Here is an 18,551-nt window from a genome sequence, read left to right as displayed (position 1 = left end):
CTGGGGAAATCTAAGAATTTTTGATTTTTTCTGTGTAGATGGTTCCAGATCTTTCTAGAACGGTAAATATGGCTCTGGGTATGCTATGCTGTAGTCTCCACCCAATATGAGGTATTGTGTAAGAGACCATCCCCCTCCAGCAAACATGCACAGGAGGCCAAGGTGACGTCACTTACAGATTTAGATGGGAAGGTGAAAATGGTCTGAACATTAATTTTGCCAGATTTTCGTAAAATAATTTTTGTTTTTGTATTAATCAGGTATTTACAGGACCTGATAGGTGGGATTTACAAGTGTTCTGGATCAGATGCATGTGGAAAAAACAAACTCCACCCTTTCAAAATAGTTTATCTATATGTGACATGGGTTTCCAATGTAAATTTGTAATGTAGAGATACTTCATCATATACAGTATGTACAAGACCGGATACGAGGTAAATTATCCAGAAACCACTCTCACCTTCTTGTTCATCTCAAGCGGAGTTGGAGGTGCTCGATGAAGCTTGTAACCTGGCAAAAGGTAAGATGGCCGACATTTACACTGACTGTAGGTACGCTTTTGGCATTGCTCACAATTATGGGCCCATTGGTAGTAGGACCTTTGTTGGGTCATCGGGTAAGCCAATTGAGAGAGCAAGAGATGACAGACCTGACACCTGGCGACCTGACACCTGGCTGCACATACTCAACAGAAAATTGGCTTGTCCCTGGATTCAATAATGCCACCACTAGGTTTGTAGCAGCCTGCATGATGTGCGCACGGCATGACATGGGTAAAACAGCAAAGGTACCTATGAAAAGTGCACCCCGGCCAGATTACCCGTCCCAGCGACTGCAGAACATACAACTACCCAAGGTAGGTGTGTATGAAAATGTGCTCGCATGTGTAGACCTGTTCTCAGGGTGGCCTGAAGCCCAGCCGGTATCTTCCCCACTGCAGAAGTTGTGTGTAGTGACGAGAATAGTTTTTACCCCTGGTGTTTGGAGAACTGCTGATATCTTATCATTGTACAGACGTTATTCCAAAGTTAGTTTGTTTAATAATGGTATTCACGAAGTGTTGTAGGAATATTAAATACGGAGGTTAAGTTTTATGTAAAGTTCTAGACCAGCATGCTTTAGCAATGGACTATTGGAGGCATGTGTCAGATAAAAAGATACAGCAGCGGATGGGTACAGCAGTGGGTTGACTTAACGCCCAGACATAAAGTGCAAATATTTGACGTTATCGCAACAAACTCCCTCATGGGAAAGAACATTTAACACCACTATTCTACGCTTGTTTCCAGGTGTTACCTGATGTTAGCTTTTTAATGAGGAATTATAATAATGCATTTGAAATATTCTTATGGTCTGCTATTGGCTGAGCAGAATTAGTCACATTGCCTCTAAATTTGTTAACCTTAAGCCTACACCCCTTTTGAATTTTATTGTAATTGAGTTTGGCAATAATCCCCCAGAGGAGTATTTGGAGCATACCAGCAGCGTCTGTTATTTCTCCTCTTTCGATTATAGATCGGTATGAAATCTCCTGATTAAGATGCTGGATAAAGTTCCTGGCGTGAGTGTCTGTTGGAACAGGTTTCTAAATTTCAGTCTAATCTATATTTTGAGCCATTGACTTCCATGACAGCAACATTATGGGTTACATCTTATTTTTAAACTTGACAACCTATCCTTAGGATACGCCATCAATATTAGATCGATGCAGGTCTAAGAACTGGCGAGTCTTCATTGATTCCACTTATGTTTGTACTTGCACACGCGGTTATTTTCGTAGTGGCTGTACCAGTATTGCAGCGTTGTTCCATTAAAGTTGAATTAGTCAGTTTTTCATGTTTTCTTTTTACGCTGTGCAGTATGCATATTAGCTTTACATTATGATTGTGATGAAACCAAATATCTATTTTTAGATGTTGAACTGGGGCAGACATCTTTATTCATGAAACTTTATTCAACTTAATTTTTCATTTGTCCCACTAGGGGATTTGAAACAGCGATCATTTGATCGCTAATAAAATGCTTTGGACTACTTCGTTTTCCAAAGCATTATTGGACCATGCCGCTGGCATGGCCTAGAAGGCATTTAAGAATGGCAGACCTGGAGGCCTTGGAGCGGATAGTCCGTCTTGTCTTGAAGAGGAGGGTTTAGCAGTGAATTCAGAGTGCATGAACAGCTAGGCGCAGCCTGATAAGTGGAGGAAGAGGCATTTTTCTGTAATAAGCTTTGAAATATCTTATATTGTTGATTTATGCAAAGTTTGTTCAAAGTGCAGTGCTTATTTAATAAGTATATTAGAAATATTCTGGATATTCTTTTAGACCATAGAAGCAGCAGATTGGCATTGCAAGCGGTTATCTAAGGCCAACAGGAAAGAGAAGAGCTTTGTTTTTGAAACCGCACGTGAGCCTCATCACATTTACTAGCAAGTTGCCCCAAAACATTTAGGGAGCACTCACACATGGTGTACTTGGATTGTAGGTTTACAAGGCGGAAAAATACATTGTATGCCTATGGGAAAAATATTGGGAAACGCAAACAGATTTCTCTGGTTCTTGTGTTGCGGCACATTTTCCCCATAGGCATACAGTGTAAAGTTTCTGCTGTGGAAAAACAATGCAAATATGCCATGGGTAAGCGCACCCTTAGGCCTTATTCACACAAACGTGTTATACGTCCGTGCTACGGACCTATGTTAATGAATGGGGCCGCTCAGACTGTCAGTGAATTTCACGCAGCGTATGTGTGCTGCGTGAAACTCACGACATGTCCTATATTTGGCAGTGTTTTGCGCAGCACGCACCCATTGAAGTCAATGGGTGCGTGCAAATCACGCTCGGCACCCGGAAGCACTTCCGGGTGATGCGCGCTACAGTAGGAAAATAAATAAATGAATGAAAACAGAAAAGCATCACGTGCTTTTCTGTTTGTAAACATAAAACCAGAGTGTCAACACGCAGCCGCGCACCATATGCTGATGATACACATCCATTTTGCGCGTACAAAAGGTCCATGTCCGTGTGAATAAGGCCTTAGGGTGCGTATTCACACATGCAGGTTTGCAAATGTCTTTCCAAATATTACATTTGTCTGTCATTTCCAAACAAAATGCGGCAAGATCTGTACGTGTGGTTACAACTTTATGCTGAAAGCTTTTTCCATCTTAAAACTATGGTATAATTGGTGTGAAGGACAGACGATATGGATCGCAAACCTTAGGATAGGGCTACAGCGATGTATAATCACTGTCCTGATAGAGACCAGTGGGGAAAAACCTTCACGTGACCTTGCATGTTGAAATTTTTGAGATAGCCGCAAATTCACTTGCGAATTGTTCCCCATAAGGATTCATTGTACTAATATTTGGACTGTGCCTGTCATTCTAGGTCATCATGCACCAGCTGTAACTATAATAACCCGTTGCCCCCTGCGCAGGTACATACATTACACCACCTCAATGTGGAAGGCTTGCACAACACACACGTGCTACAAGTCAACATTTGAGAAATTCTTTTTAATGGAAAATGTAAAACCCCTTTGAACTTCAATGTACAAAGCATGTGGAACACTTGCACTTTTAACAAATTAAAGCAAGCCAATGTTTTAAAAAAATACATCATTGAATGTATATATGTATATATTTACACAGCATAATATTTAGCTTCCAAATGTCACAAATTTTACCAAAATGAGACAACTTGTTTGAAATAAATTACATCTTCTTTAAATGTCTAATTATACATTGAGTCGGCTTCAATAAATCATTGAAGTGTCTTTAATATCGTGTTATATTTTATAATATACAAAGTTTACAGTTATTTGGCAGTAATCTTTCATATTATGTTATGAATGCTTTTAAATGCAGGCAATAGCTGGTGATTTCTGTTTTACCCTCACAGTTATTGTGTCAATGTAGTGAAAAATATCCAAATTATTTTTAGCAAACTATACAAGTCACATTTACATTTGATCAACAATAAAGCATAGAACTTTTTGTTTTCTTTTCTTTTTTTGTCAAAAAAATAAATACATTTAAATCTGACATTTTTCTTTTTCACAAACTTTTAATATACATTATGTTACATGGTAGCACGGTCTGATGGCTCCAATCGTGCTACCTCCTGCAGCGGCCGGGAGGCCTGTAATGACCTTCCTGCCCTGCAGGGGAGGCTGATCACACTTGCTGTGATCGTGTTATACTGGTGTGGTGTCAGTAACAAGTAAATACTTAGAGAAGAGTTCTTGGCACTGATGCTAAAACAGTGGGTCGCTAAGTGTCCTTTATTTTTTTTTTTCTTTTAATTCTCTCCCGGCACAAGAATCTCTTCAAATCCAGTTTAAACTTAAACAAAAAACTAAGATTCCTCCATATCTTCCATTTCCTCTACATGAATCTTCAATGATCTTACCATTTCTTTGACTGAATGGTACAGGATGTTTTTTACCTAGTGCACCAGGAGTACAAAAAAAAATTGTGTAAGTATACAGTCTATTCTGCAAAATGCTATTCTCTATGCCTCATTTCAATGTGATAGATTTTCTTCTTTAAAGTTTATGATTTTTTTTTCAGTCTAACTAAAGTCTTCAAAACTTCTGACATGTCACTATGATATGTCAAGTTTTTATCAGTGGAGGTCCAAATGCTGAGACCCCCCGCTAATCGCTAAAAGAAAGCGGATGTGCCACTTAGTTTCCGCTCGGCTGTCCTCAGAGTACACGGTCGGCTTATCAAGGAAAGCAGATCAGAAACTAAATCGGCACAGTGCTCACCTGAGCGCTTCTGTTTCCACTTTGTTTTAGCGTCTCAGTGCTCGGGCCCCCACTGATCAAAATGTCGGGCATGTCACTATTATATGCCAAATTTTATTAAAAGTTTAGCTGCACTAAAAAAATCAAAAAAAATCAAAGAATTTAGTCCCTTAGTGCAATATGAGATCAAAAGGTAAAGAGGATACAGTAAGAAATGTATAAAGCATTCTTCTGTGTGTCCCAGAAGATCAACCTCCTACTCTCCAACCTCTGTAGCTAGAGACCGGTGTGCTCTGAGGTCTGCTATAGGAAGCCAACCCCAAACCTTCCCCCTATGCACCACCATTCTACTAGCCCAAAAATATGACGCATAAGGAGGAAAGTAACCCTTGTGTTTTCTGCAAGGCTGTTAGGCCAGGGCTACTCCTAGACTTTTTGAAGCGCTACTGACTGATTTTAACTATTTAACTGCAGTCCAAATACTTACATTGCATTGAATGCAATTGTGGACTACAGCGGTCACTCAATAGTTAAAGTCAAATCAGTAGCACGACAAAGTCTAGGTGTAGCCCTGGCCTATAGGTCACATTCACCTGCATATTTTGGTCCGAACTGGTATAGTGCACCTTGCTTCTGTAATATAATACCACGCTGATTCTTGAGAGGAGAACTCAGGCAGCTACTTGTCCTTTTAATGTGTGCAAACAAATGGCACTTGTCATGACATACAAGCTGCCTGCATGGGGTCCGTACATAGAATATCTTTACAGTTATCTAGCTCAGGCTTTTCTGCAATTCACTGTTAGGGCTTCTTTTCATGCACCTCGCATGGACCTATGTTAGTGAATGGGGCCGTGCAGACTGAGTTTCACGCAGCGTACGTCCGCTGCGTGAAACTCATGACATGTCCTATATTTGTGCGTTGTTCGTGCATCACGCACCTATTGAAGTCAATGGGTGCGTAAAAATCACGCGCACCACATGGAAGTACTTCCATGTGACACGCGTGATTTGCGCAACCGCAGTAAAAAGTATGATTGAAAACAGAAAAGCACCACATACAGAGTGACCTAATGATGGCGGCTGCGCGAAAATTACGCAGCTGTCACACGGAGCTGTTAAGTACCTTTTGCGCGCGCAAAACGCAGCGTTTTTTTGTGCGCGCATAAGGCACACGCTCGTGTAAATCCGGCCTCATGCTTTGAAATACGGGGTATCACTTCTCTACACAATGAAGATACGATCACAATGCAGGGGTCAGAAGAACTTTTACATACACTATCCCATTTTTTACTTTATTTAACCTTCACTTATGTACGGAGCTAAAGCTGAATGTGGACACGGATTTGAGCGTGTGTTTTGCTAGGCATTGATCTTTGTTGGAAAATCATCATTAGAAAATGACAGCGTTCGCTTACCAATTAAGGCGAGGCTTGCCGAACGCTGTCTGTACCCTTACCTGCAATTTATCATCAAAATTGATTTCTTCTTTAGAAAGTCTCAGCTCTTGAGTTAAATGAAATGATTGAACAAGATGTTCTGGGGACACGAAGTCTTGAGTCACTTGGATGCAGCTGTGAAAATTTTGTACCTGTTACAGATGAAAGAGCAAAGCAGAAGTGTAAGTGCCACCTCCCATGCATGCGTACGATCATTCACCACCCCCGCCATGAACAGAATATGTAAGCACTGGATCACTAGATCTAGCACTACAACACACGTATATACGCAGGCAGCGCGCAGCATCCCTATGGCTTTGTAATACGGCAATATAATCCCCTAGGAGCAATACTTTTAGGGAACGATACCACTAATGTGGATTCTGCTCGAACATACCTCCATATGCAATCTAATCCCTTAGGACTCTAAGGCGCTGTAATATGGCACCCACAGCAGCCTAAATTTGTACTGAGCCGTAATATGTCCGTGTGCATGAGGCGTTATGGTGAAATCTATGCAGAAGCAGCAGGAGACAGATAAAGCACCAATACTTGAAAAACGGAGCTGGCAAGACCAACTATGTAGGCCCCCCTGATTGGTTGCGCCTCCGTTTTGCTGTTGTGTAAGGTTAACAATGGGGTGAAAGTACAGTAAACCAGTTTTTATGTATACGGCTTTACCTGCACTGCATCAGGTTCACACGTGGCATCGAAAAGTCGCAACAAAGTATAATGCATTTGGAATGGGGTTTCAGAAAATGCCATTTACATTCTGCCGAAAAAAAACCCTGCAGTGACTTAAGAGAATACTGGCGATTTTCAAATCCATAGATTGCCCTCCCTCTTGTGGATTTCTTCCAGATATGCCGTGGATTTTATTCCTTACAATGCAAAAGGTAAATTATGTGGCAAAATATCTAAATACATGCAGATTTTTGGTATCCACTGCATGTGCGAATACTGACTACAGGGGGTTGCTGGGTGAGATGGGCAGGGCAGTAACAGAGTTTACATAACACCAGATGTTTCATCGGTTGAATCCGCTGCAGGGATGGATATAACATTATATGGAGACCTCACCTGATAAATGGCTCCTGCGGGCAGTATGACTGCATCACCGAGGAACTGGAGAAGCGTGTGGCTCGTCACACCATAATCCTCTAGGAGACTTTGGCGAAGTTTCTTATTCAGGTACCAGTTCTGGTCTCGTATTGGGTCATGGTCAGGAAGGATTTCCAGACACTGCTCTTTTGCGGCCTACAAAGACCGGAAGAGAGAGAGAGAGACGTTCTTTTATTGCTCTTAGCTAAAGGTTGCAGTTTATTTCCCCGCTGTAGCACTTGCCAAAATCCTTACATAACCGAATACTTTTCTAAACTGTAGTCTCCTGTGAAGACCACATTTTCTGTCGGAATAGCCTTGTGCCAAAATGGAAATTCTCAGAAATGACACTGGATCTAGTAATTTTTTTTCCTATGACAAAGTTTCTCAACATTCCCAAGGAAAGCAGCAGTAATGGCAGACAATGTACTAGAATACTGGCAGTCACACTGCAGATCTCCTGGCATGATCTCAGCGGTTCTACAAGAATTCTTAGCTCCATCACCTCCTCAATGCTTGCAATAATTCAGGTGACTCATTGGATTTTCCCCTTCATAACTGTGTGCTCAATGTTATTACCTCATCATATACTACCAGCGTATGGATTAACAGGTCTTGTGAATCAGAAATCTAAGCATTTCGGAGAGTTCTGGTCATTTCTACATTGCTTGATGTCACGTGAGAATAATTGGAAATTGGAGCCTTCACCTTATGTAGAAACTCTCTGATTTTGTCTGCGTCTTTAGTCTCATAAATGTGCCAGAGAGAGCCGGGAACCTCGGTGGTGTCCTTCAGTCTTTTCTTCAAGCTTTCATCCATGTCCTCTTCCTCAAACTTCTTTACTACGCCTGAAATAGAAAATTTGGTTTCAAGATTTTTTTGTAGATTTTGTTAGAAAATTTTATTGTGGGACATTTATCTAGTGCACAGAAGGGGGAGGGGGTCCAAAGCAACAAATCGTACTGCTGCTCTTATTTTACATGTCGCTGTTTTCTCCAGTTTTATCTTGCACTAGTTTTGATAAATCAGGTCAATTAAATGTTATACTTTTTTGGACTAGCAGCTGATTTTCATATTTGAAACACTTCCTCCTCCTTTGCACAATAAACATTGTGTAATATATCCGGAGATGATTAACCACTTCCCGCTGCAGCCATTTTTCAGATTTTCAATTTCGATTTTTTTTTTCCTCCCCACTTTCTAAAAACCATAACTTTTTAATTTTCCCATCAATATGCTGAATGAGGGCTTGTTTTTTGCAGGACAAGTTGCAATTTTACTGGGAAAATGTACTGGGAAACTATGAAAAAAAAAATATTTGTGGGGTGGGAAAAATAACGGATTCCTCCATTGTTTTAGGAGTTTGGTTTTTATGGTGCTGTTCACCGTGCGGTAAAGATGACATGTTAACTTTATTCTGCGGCTCTATTGGATTAGGGCGATACCAAAATTATATTGTCTTTTTTTAGGTTTTACTACTTTTCCAAGGAAAAAACAAATTGTTAAATATATAACATGACGTCACAAAACAAAATTTTAAGAGCCATAACTTATTTTTCCGTTAATTGAGCAGTATGAGGGCTTATTTATTTTATTATTACTTCTGCAGGGCGAGCAGTCGTTTTTATTGGTACCGCCCTGTTTCTAACGGCTCAGATTCCGCAGTCGCTTTTCACTGCGGGATCCTGCTCGTTACATTGTTTCAAACATCCGACACGCTGAACTTATGGAGCAGCAGCCCGCTCCATACTCCCCCATCCATCCTCCCTATGTCAGGAAGGGGATAAACATCGTATGCACAATCCATTCAAGTGTCTTCTGATCTCCATAATACACTGAGTGCTCCCTGTACAACTGGTGTAGGACAAGCTGTAATACTATATACACAAGGCATACACATGCTTGTATTCGGATTGCCGGTACTTGTTCTGTAAAGCATAGCACATGCAGCTCTTATCCCGTCCATCACAAATCAAGTAGACTTTTTCTCAAATCACATGGTCACATACCTGATTTACTAGCAGCCAAGTTGCCTTTGACCGCACCAACATAAACTAGAATGTTCACCATATCGGACACTTCTATATGAAGGTTTGTTGTGCCGGTGTCATGATCCTTGGTGGCAATCACTCCTGTATTTAGAACAAAAAATAAGTTGAAATTGAATCTGCCGCTCATTGGAGTCAGTGGTCATCAGTAGTAAAATATATATCCAGAAATGAATGCATTGTTTACAGGCTCTTATACTGGTGTGATGTGTAAAGCGTTGGGGTCGGCCTCCCATACTAGAAGAATCTAAGCGGTGCCCTTCAACACTAACCTGTACATGACAATACAATCACATCAAAGTGCAGACACCATAATATGGAGATTATTTTTTTTTTTTAAAGGTTTTCTTTTATTAACTTTTCTCATGGTACAAAAGTACAACATTGCAATCAAAAACAACAGAGCATACTGACCAACCAGAACTAGGTGGCAATAATCACCATAAAATATCAGACATTCACAATGCAAAAGCCAGCATATAGACCTGAAGGATCACATAAGGATATTCGTATATTGCAATTAAAACAGGATCATAAGAAGACCATTATCAGTGCCCAGAACAGGCAAAACAAACACCCAGTCACACTCCAGTGACACATTCGCTCCTCTCATCTCCCAGTGCTCCCCCTCCAGCCAGTAAGAAAGAGAAAAAAAAAAAAAAAAAACAGATTAGATAGCAGTGTCCGAGGTCTCCAACCACCTAGCCCATATCGTCCCAAATTTGTCAGGGCATCTCCTGCTAGGGTATAACTTCTGATACAGGGGTACATACTTATTCACCAATTGCAACCAATGTTCGAGACAGACACACCGTGGCTTTCCATGCCATAATCATAACCTTCCTAGCACAAAACAAAGCGAATCTAAAAAATATTTTGTCACAATAACCTTGTGCTATCTCATTCATAATGCCCAAGAGGCACACCTGAGGGGAGAGAACCTGGGGAAACTCAAAATTATCATGAAGAAACTCCACAACCCTAGACCAGAATGGAGAAATCCTAGGACAGGACCATACACAGTGCAGGTACGTGCCAACATCCGACTGACACCTAAAACCACTATCCGACCCGGAGGCCCCAATTCTCTGGAGTCTAACCGGAGTGTAATAAATCCTGTGTATGAACCGTGACTGTGTTAAAACATCTCGTGCACTCAAAGAATGAGAGCTCCACCGACAAATCAGGGATATCTCTCCTCCACCCCAGGAACGCCCTTATCAACAAGTCGTTTTACAGAGGACAGCAACAAGGCATAGGTTTGAGCAAGAGTTTTAGGAAGGTCAGGGGTACCAAGCAAGTCCTCGACTCTGAAAACCCCAAAGCTGGCATGTCAGAACCAAACTGGGCCGAGCAGGCACGTCTTATTTGGAGATAATGATAAAAAGCCTTCCTCGAGACCCCAAACCTCCCCCTCAAGCTCAGAAAAGGAGACAAAACCACTATCCACAGAGTATAGCGGACCTAAAAATCGAACCCCTACCCCAGCCCACATCATTGCTCCAGACAGGGACACCAGGTGAGGCAGCCATGGATTGTTCTAGGGGAGACAGAAGAATCCGCCTCATCTCATTAATGTGTGTGCCTTCCTCCGGGCACTAGCTATAGTTTTCAATGGTAGTGGCGCCTGACACGACTGTTAATAATATGTAGATTTAATATAAAAAAAATATATATACATATATATTGGCAGGTCTAGTAACATCTCCCACCTCTACAAGAAAAAGAGGGTCTGGGACGCTTGCTAGAGTACTGCGGTACCAAACACCACGCTGGTCTTATGCAGGTGGATAGGGTCTTGTACCTGGATTCAACCTATTTCAATAACAAGCCTACTGGGTTTGATACCCACAGTCTAAATATTATTTAGAAGTAACCATTCTCAGCAGGTTTTATAAGTAAAACACTTACCATAAGCGCTACACAACCTTGGGCCCAAGTCTGGACGTACAAAGAACATTGGCATATGGGAAGCGAGGTTGAATTTCCCATCTGGGTTGCAGTATTCTGGGACTGGTAGCATTCTAAAGAAATCATCATGTCTGGGGGGACAGAACATACAGGCGGTACGGTCAGGCATTGATAATAGTATGTCCTGTCATTCTAACAATATAATCAGTTCACGTTATAATAGAAATACTTTCTAACACCATGCCAAGAAAAATGTACAGATACCCATATAAGATAACCCCACACAGTTGTACTATGTGAAAACAAAGAAATTCTGCTCATCACTTAGTGCATGTAACCCAGTAACACCCTTTTCCTCCATAGACCTTTTAAGTCATTCTAGATTTATGGCTACGCCGCATAACAGCGCACAGCACATCAGCCCTGGGCACCGCAGGGAATTCAGGCCGAAAAAACGCACCAAATTGTGGTGCAGTTTATTGACCGGAATGTCAGATGCGGAGAACAGCACGTAGAAAAAAACCCCCAAAAAAACACAACTTACCCTCTGACGTCCTGCAGCCCGGCCTTCTGGGATGAAACGTCATCCCATGAGGCCAGGCTGGACATAGAAATACAGAATTCTGGGTAAGTATAAGATTTATTTTCTCAGTTGCTGCTTTTCCACCGCAGAAAACGCAACATCTGCTATTTGTTGCAGGTTTTACCTCCCCATTGAATTCAATGTGGAAAACCACAACACAAAAGCAGCGATTACGCAAATACAATTGACATGCTGCAAATTAAAAAACTGCACCACAGGTCAATTTCTGACCACTTTTTCCGCAGCGCGTGGATGAGATTTGTTTAAATCGCATCCACTCTGCTGCTACCATATTATGCTGCAGATTTTTCAAAATGAAAATCAGTTGTGGAGAATCCGCAGTATTTACGCTGCGCATGAACTTAACCTAATGTTCTCCAAGAATGACACAAATGTATCATCATAGTAATGTTACATGCGGCACAAAGATTCACTTTACTTAAATGTTTGTTTACACAACATGTGGATAAATATTTCTATGAGGGTAATTTATCATAATAGCTTGGGGTAAAATAATGAGATCATGGATATTAATGCAAAGCAACAAGACAATATTACCTGGCAAGCATCATGTTTTTGAAGTCTTCTCCAGAAGGCTGATCTTTCACTTTCAAAAGTATAGTCTCGCCATTTTTAAGTTTTTGCCGTTCTGTGAGTCCATTAAAAAAAAATTGAATGATTAGAAGTGTCACATTTACAACTTACAGAAACTGTCTCCCTTGTATTCTGCAGGTAAAACTGTGATACTTACTAGAGACATCCTCAAATCCATCCCAAAACTCCTTGACATTGCCACTTGACACTAGTCCCTCCTTGCAGTTCAGAAGATCTCCTTGGTGTTCCCCAAAGTCGTGGCTGATTGCCTCCGATTTCCACAGATTTGGGTTCATTTTCTTATGATTTCCAGAAACCACAACAGTCTGTGAGAAAATGTTGAATTAAAAAGGTTAAACCTGCAATTGAGAAAGTCTTCCATACATCATGTGTTTACCTTTAAGAGGCTCTGTCACCAGATTATAATTGCCCTATCTCCTACATAATCTGATCGGCGCTGTAATGTAGATTACAGCAGTGTTTTTTATTTAGAAAAACTATCATTTTTCACCAAGTTATGACCTATTTTAGATTTATGCTAATGACTTTCTTAATGGACAACTGGGCGTGTTTTTACTTTTGACCAAGTGGGTGTTGTTTAGAGGAGTGTATGACGCTGACCAATCAGTGACCAATTAGCGTCATACACTTCTCCCTATTAATTTACTCTGCACATACGGATCCTGCGTTGTTCACTATGTGCAGCCACATACACACATTAACGTTACTGAAGCGTCTTGACAGTAAATAGACATCGCGTCCAACCAGGACGTCTATTCACAATCCCGACACGTCGGTAACGTTTGAGTGTGACTTACTCACACAGCACAGAGATTCCGCTGGTGCGGTCATTTACAGCGAGATCTCGCGAGATTACGCTTGCTCTGCTGTAAGTCCCACACAGACGTTACCGAAGTATCGGGATTGTGAATAGACATCCCGTCCTGGTTGTGCGAATGATGAAGCACTTCCAAACTGAACAATGTCCAAACAAAAAAAGAACAAAACCTCACAATCTCCGGTTTCTTGCTTTGGGTTTGTTGGATATCAAAATTATTAAACTTAAGTTACCAGTGGTAGAAAATAGATGTGGTAACTGTACCAGCAGTAGTACCCGCCCAGTGTGGCACCGGCAGCACATGCCCACGCAGCGGCAGCACGCGCAGTGGCAACGTATATAGCTTTTAATAAAAAAGGACAGATGGCTTGAGTGGTCTCTAGGTCTAAGGGGTCTTAAAGGCCATGGACACCTTTGTCATCAATATTCATTAAACCCCTATATGCAGTTTGCAACCTGCTCCTAGTTTCAGACTTTTCTCATATGAACGTGTCCCACCTAGTAAAACATGCCGGATGTGAGTCCAGGATGCTGCTGACTTCACTAGCTCTTATGAATCAGCACAGCTTCAATCATGTACTGCTTACTCCTTCTACATCCCATGAGGGATCTCCTCATTGATGTTGAGTATATGATCCCCCACCTCTTGCCTTCAGTAAACCCAGTGGCTGAAAACCTATTCTGATAATGTCCAGCTGACAAAGGAGTTTGGCCTGGTACAGCATATTACACTTGGGCACCTGTGTCAGTTGTATATAAATGTAAGAAAGCAGTGATATTGGTAAGTGAGGAACTAAAACCCAAAGTATATTATACATTTGCAGAACGATTATACAAGGATTAAGCTATATTTACATAAAACCATAAAAGCCCTTTAAAATGTGTTTCAGATCCCCAAATCCCAGTGGTCCTGTGTGAGTTACTAACCTTCCCCTGCTTCCAGCACTCTCTGAAGATCTTCCAATTGCTGTTATGCCTATGATCTCTTAACCATAAAATGTGCCGATCACAGATCCAAGAATGTGGAATTTCATTGTATGTTCTGGTTTTCTCCTCCAGCGGTGGCTTGCGGCTCTCTGGATTTTCCTCTTTTGGCTCAAATTTTATGATGGGTTTAGGTGGCCTTGTGGCGGGAATTTTGTTTTCAACCACTGATGCAATGATGTCATCCAAGATGTTTGGCATAGACCTTCCACCTTTAGTGCTCTGTTATTTGAAAAGGAAAAAAAAAAAACAATTAACCCTTGCAAATGACATTAATAAAAAAAAAAACGACTTAATATTTCACAAATCTGCAAACTATGAAGTTTAACAAAGCTGAATTATTTACAAGAATGCATCTTATCCCTTTCCCCAGAAATAGCAATGCCTACTAGGAAACTTCTCCTAAACGTATAGTATTGTGTATGCTCCAAAAGATCCCAAAAAATAGTGTTGCATGCTGCGCTATTTTTTTCTGGTAAAATAAAGGACCCCATCACAGAAACCTGACAAAATCTTAAATTCAATGGGTTCTGTCGAAAGCTGTTGGTATCGGTCATATGGCGGATCCAGTACTTAAGGTTTTCCGTTATTCTGCTCAGTCATAGGAGCAGAACAACGAAAAACCAGAACGCAGATGTGATCAAAGCCTTAGTGGTCTACAAACAGTACAGATCTCCTCCACCTTTTAGGTGCATAGAATATAAACTACTTTATTTTTGGTAGACTTTGGGTTTTCCAGCCAGTAAAAAAGGATGGCCTATTCTCACGATAGGCCATCAATAGCTGATGGCTCGGGGTCCGAGTCCCGCGACCCCCACCGGTCAGCTGTTTAGGAGGGGGTGCAGCGCTCGTACATGCACTCCTACCCCTTTTCTACTTTCGCACTGTAAATCGTTGACACAAATGTAACAGTATTGCAGCCTTCTCACAGCCGGATTCACAGTATTGCAGCCTTCTCCCATTCACTTCAATTCCTGCTAAATGCGTGTCTACATTCCCTACATGGTATCATCACCTCTGAGGCGAGTGATTGGCTGTAGCAGTCACGTGACTGTACGGCAGGTCATCACTCCAGGAAAATAAAGAGACCTACGGGACCACTGGAGCATTGACGCCGGAGATTTAACAGGTGAGTAATGTTTGGTTTTTATTTTAGAATATTTCCTGCAGCCAGATTAATTTTCTCAATTCTTGGACAAACCCTTTTTTGGGGTTTCACGTTTGGCAGATCTGTTCCAGAAATGTCTGATACGGTTTTATTCATCTGAATTGGATCAACAGAAATCTATGCACATGCTGCATAAACAACCGCATTCAGATGTATCGACCAAATTTCCAGTTGTAAAAATGACTGCAACAAATCTGCCACGTGTGAACAATAGTAAGACTGATTCAGACGCAGAGATAAAATTCAGGAGGACCAGAATGTAAGTGAAGTATGTATGTCAGGAAAGTAACCCTGACCCAGTGCAGAATATATGAGAAGCCCAAAAACATACAAATTCAGCATTTCTAACTGGGACACATTTATATACACCTATGTGTGGCATACACACACGCAGGCATGCATATACATACATATCTCGCATACACACAGCTTGACTCACTATTGCCTGGGAATGTTTTGCTGCTCCCCGTACTAGATTTAAACCTGATTTAACTTGTCTACGCCAATTAAATGTTAAATACTTCTTCACATTTCCCATTCAAAGACAACTTTGTTTGCCGTTTACTTCCAAGTTCTACGTTGTCTTTGGTAAGTAACTCAATTCTGAGAAGAGTTTTGCCAAGAGAATAACTTTCCCCTTCTCAGCATATTATCCGACCCATATCATCTGCAATTCAAATAGTTTCAACATACAAACTCCAATGTGTCCAGAATATCAGCGCACATAGGAACTTCCATACAAGTCTGTACTTGGGTCTGATGCGGCATACACTCACTGGATTTCCTACTGAGTAAACGGGTGCAAAGGCAATGCCGGCGTCCGTGGATCCCAGGCGCAGTTTGCCGGCGGTAGTAGTAAGCAGGTCTCGCAGGGTGGAGCCTTGCTCACTATTTTGTGATGGAGCAGAGGCTAATTTGGAGTTTACAGTTTCCTTATCTTGTTCGTCTTTGATATGTTTGGTCACCGGGACCTCTTTATTCTCTGCAATTAAGAAAACTAAAGGCATAAACACAGGTCAATGCAAAAATAATTTAGCCCGGCACTACGGGCAACATACAAAAGGTATTATATACACGTTACAAAAATAACAAGGCTGTCAATGTATGCACACTCATCTAAGCCCACACATGCCACACTTCAGCTTAGACATTCATACACGGATATATGTGAAATAAATGTGCAGCACTGAATACACATGGGTTACTGCTATAAGCCTATGCAATGCCCACTGGACCATTGGTTACACAAGTCTGAAACGTACCCTTCTTTTCTTCTCTTGCCTTTTGTTCAGCCAGATCTGCCAGCCAGTGGAGTGAGGAATGGGATTCTGGAGATGCCAACTTGCTGTCGCTGCTCGTGTCACTTCCTGGGCTTGCATTACCATTGGTTTCAGGCTTCTGAGAAGGGCTGTGCTGTTGTGACTCAGGCAAGCTCAGAGATATTTTGTTACTATGATTGAGGACATTTTGCAATACCTAAAATAATAATTACAATGATCAAATCAGTGACATAAAGTAACTACAAAGTTAGTCAACGTCCTATTTATATTTTCCCTAAAACTTGGGCACCAAAGTACTGGAGGAGCAAAAAAAAACAAAACACCACTTCATCTTTACGTGACCAACACTGTGTGCACATCTGGTATGGTCTCCACCACAGCTGTTACTAAGCAGCGCCCCAAAAATATTTGGCCTGTTTCTCAGCAAAAAAGGGTGGTTCAAATGAAAAGTAATTCTGAAATTATTACCAATGAATCATAAAGATGAAAACGCCAGTTTTTTTAACCAGTTTCCCTTTAAAGGAACACTAAACCTAGAAATAATTAAATTAAACAGGAGATAAACCTGCTCACACTGATTGTCAGTCTGCAGGATTTTCTGTATGTTCCTGAAACAAACAGTCCTGTAGAAATCCTGCAGAGAACACAGGGATTAATTTCCTGCTGATCGGTTTTATTTTCGCATTGTGAACAACCGAGTGGTGTGGCTCAGCAAAGGAGCAGAGCTCAACGATCTGTGTGTCCTACTGCAGACAGGGGAAGAGGCTCCTGCAGCAGCCAGTCGCCTTACAGCTAGACACAGCATCGCAAGGCTGGGTTCCCACGGGTTGGATACGAAGTGTAAAACTAAGCAGCCTATCCGACCTAGAACCCACAGGGAATTCCGCCTGAAAAACTTTTGGCCCAAATCTCTGCTGTGGAAAGCAGTGGTTGAAAAAAACAAAAACAAGCTAATACTTACCCCAAGCCGTTGTCATAGCGACGCGTCCCTCTTGACCATGCAGCCCAGCCTCCTGGGATGATACTGCAGCAGGCACATGGAATAAAAAGTCATCCCAGAAGGCCGGCCCGAATGAAGAAAAGAGGAACACGTCTCTATAACAACGGTCGGAGGAGAAGTATTTACTTTATTACTTTAAAAAAATCTGATTTGTGATTTTTGCAGTGGAATCGCAGGTTTTACGTCCGACTTGGGAACCCAGCCTGAGGAGGAGGTGGAATGGCTGATCTCCTGGACCACATATATAAGAATTCAGCATATATTTCTTAGTATTAATATCAATTTGAGACAAAATAGGATCAAAGGAAAAGTAGAAGATAAGGGGAACATTTATGGGGGTTTTTTTTTAGGTGCAATTTGTGTATTTAGCGTTTCTTCAAAGAAGCTTCGTAGTGATAATTATTGATGGCATATTGTTAGAATATGCCAGCAATACATAATTGGGCGGGTCCAACTGCTGGTACCCACAAGGACCACAAAAACAACAGCAGTAGTACGCTGCGTTGGTTATTGCAGCTCAGCCCCATCCAAGAGAATTAGGCTGGGTTCACATGAGCACGTTTCCGTCCGTAATGGACGGAACGTATTTCGGCTGCAAGTCCTGGACCGAACACACTGCAGGGAGCCGGGCTCCTAGCATCATAGTTATGTACGACGCTAGGAGTCCCTGCCTCTCCGTGGAACTACTGTCCCGTACTGAAAACATGATTACAGTACGGGACAGTTGTCCCGCAGCGAGGCAGGGGCTCCTAGCGTTGTACATTACTATGATGCTAGGAGCCCGGCTCCCTGCACTGTGTTCGGTCCGGGACTTGCGGCCGAAACACGTTCCGTCCATTACGGACCGAACATGCT

At 41.7% G+C, this 18,551-nt stretch overlaps 1 protein-coding gene across 4 annotated transcripts in view; it reads right to left on the bottom strand.

Moving 5' to 3' along the window:
• Positions 1-3,496: 3,496 nt before the first annotated feature.
• JMJD1C (jumonji domain containing 1C) overlaps positions 3,497-18,551 on the bottom strand; it is a 250,851-nt gene continuing 235,796 nt past the window's right edge. For all 4 annotated transcript variants that reach the window (XM_075841133.1, XM_075841132.1, XM_075841135.1 and 1 more), the window contains 11 exons: positions 16,679-16,892; positions 16,193-16,398; positions 14,192-14,470; positions 12,584-12,752; positions 12,391-12,481; positions 11,250-11,380; positions 9,300-9,422; positions 7,999-8,138; positions 7,270-7,446; positions 6,210-6,341; positions 3,497-4,446 (listed from right to left, as the gene is read on the bottom strand). In XM_075841133.1, coding sequence (XP_075697248.1) covers positions 4,357-4,446; positions 6,210-6,341; positions 7,270-7,446; positions 7,999-8,138; positions 9,300-9,422; positions 11,250-11,380; positions 12,391-12,481; positions 12,584-12,752; positions 14,192-14,470; positions 16,193-16,398; positions 16,679-16,892 — 1,752 coding nt within the window. In that variant the 3' untranslated portion in view covers positions 3,497-4,356. The remainder of the gene's footprint in view (positions 4,447-6,209; positions 6,342-7,269; positions 7,447-7,998; positions 8,139-9,299; positions 9,423-11,249; positions 11,381-12,390; positions 12,482-12,583; positions 12,753-14,191; positions 14,471-16,192; positions 16,399-16,678; positions 16,893-18,551) is intronic.

The sequence above is a fragment of the Rhinoderma darwinii genome, chromosome 11 (genome assembly GCF_050947455.1).
Source record: "Rhinoderma darwinii isolate aRhiDar2 chromosome 11, aRhiDar2.hap1, whole genome shotgun sequence".
Lineage (NCBI taxonomy): Eukaryota > Metazoa > Chordata > Amphibia > Anura > Rhinodermatidae > Rhinoderma > Rhinoderma darwinii.
The sequence above is the reverse complement of the archived record's forward strand: the minus strand, read 5'-3'. Positions and strand labels throughout refer to the sequence as shown.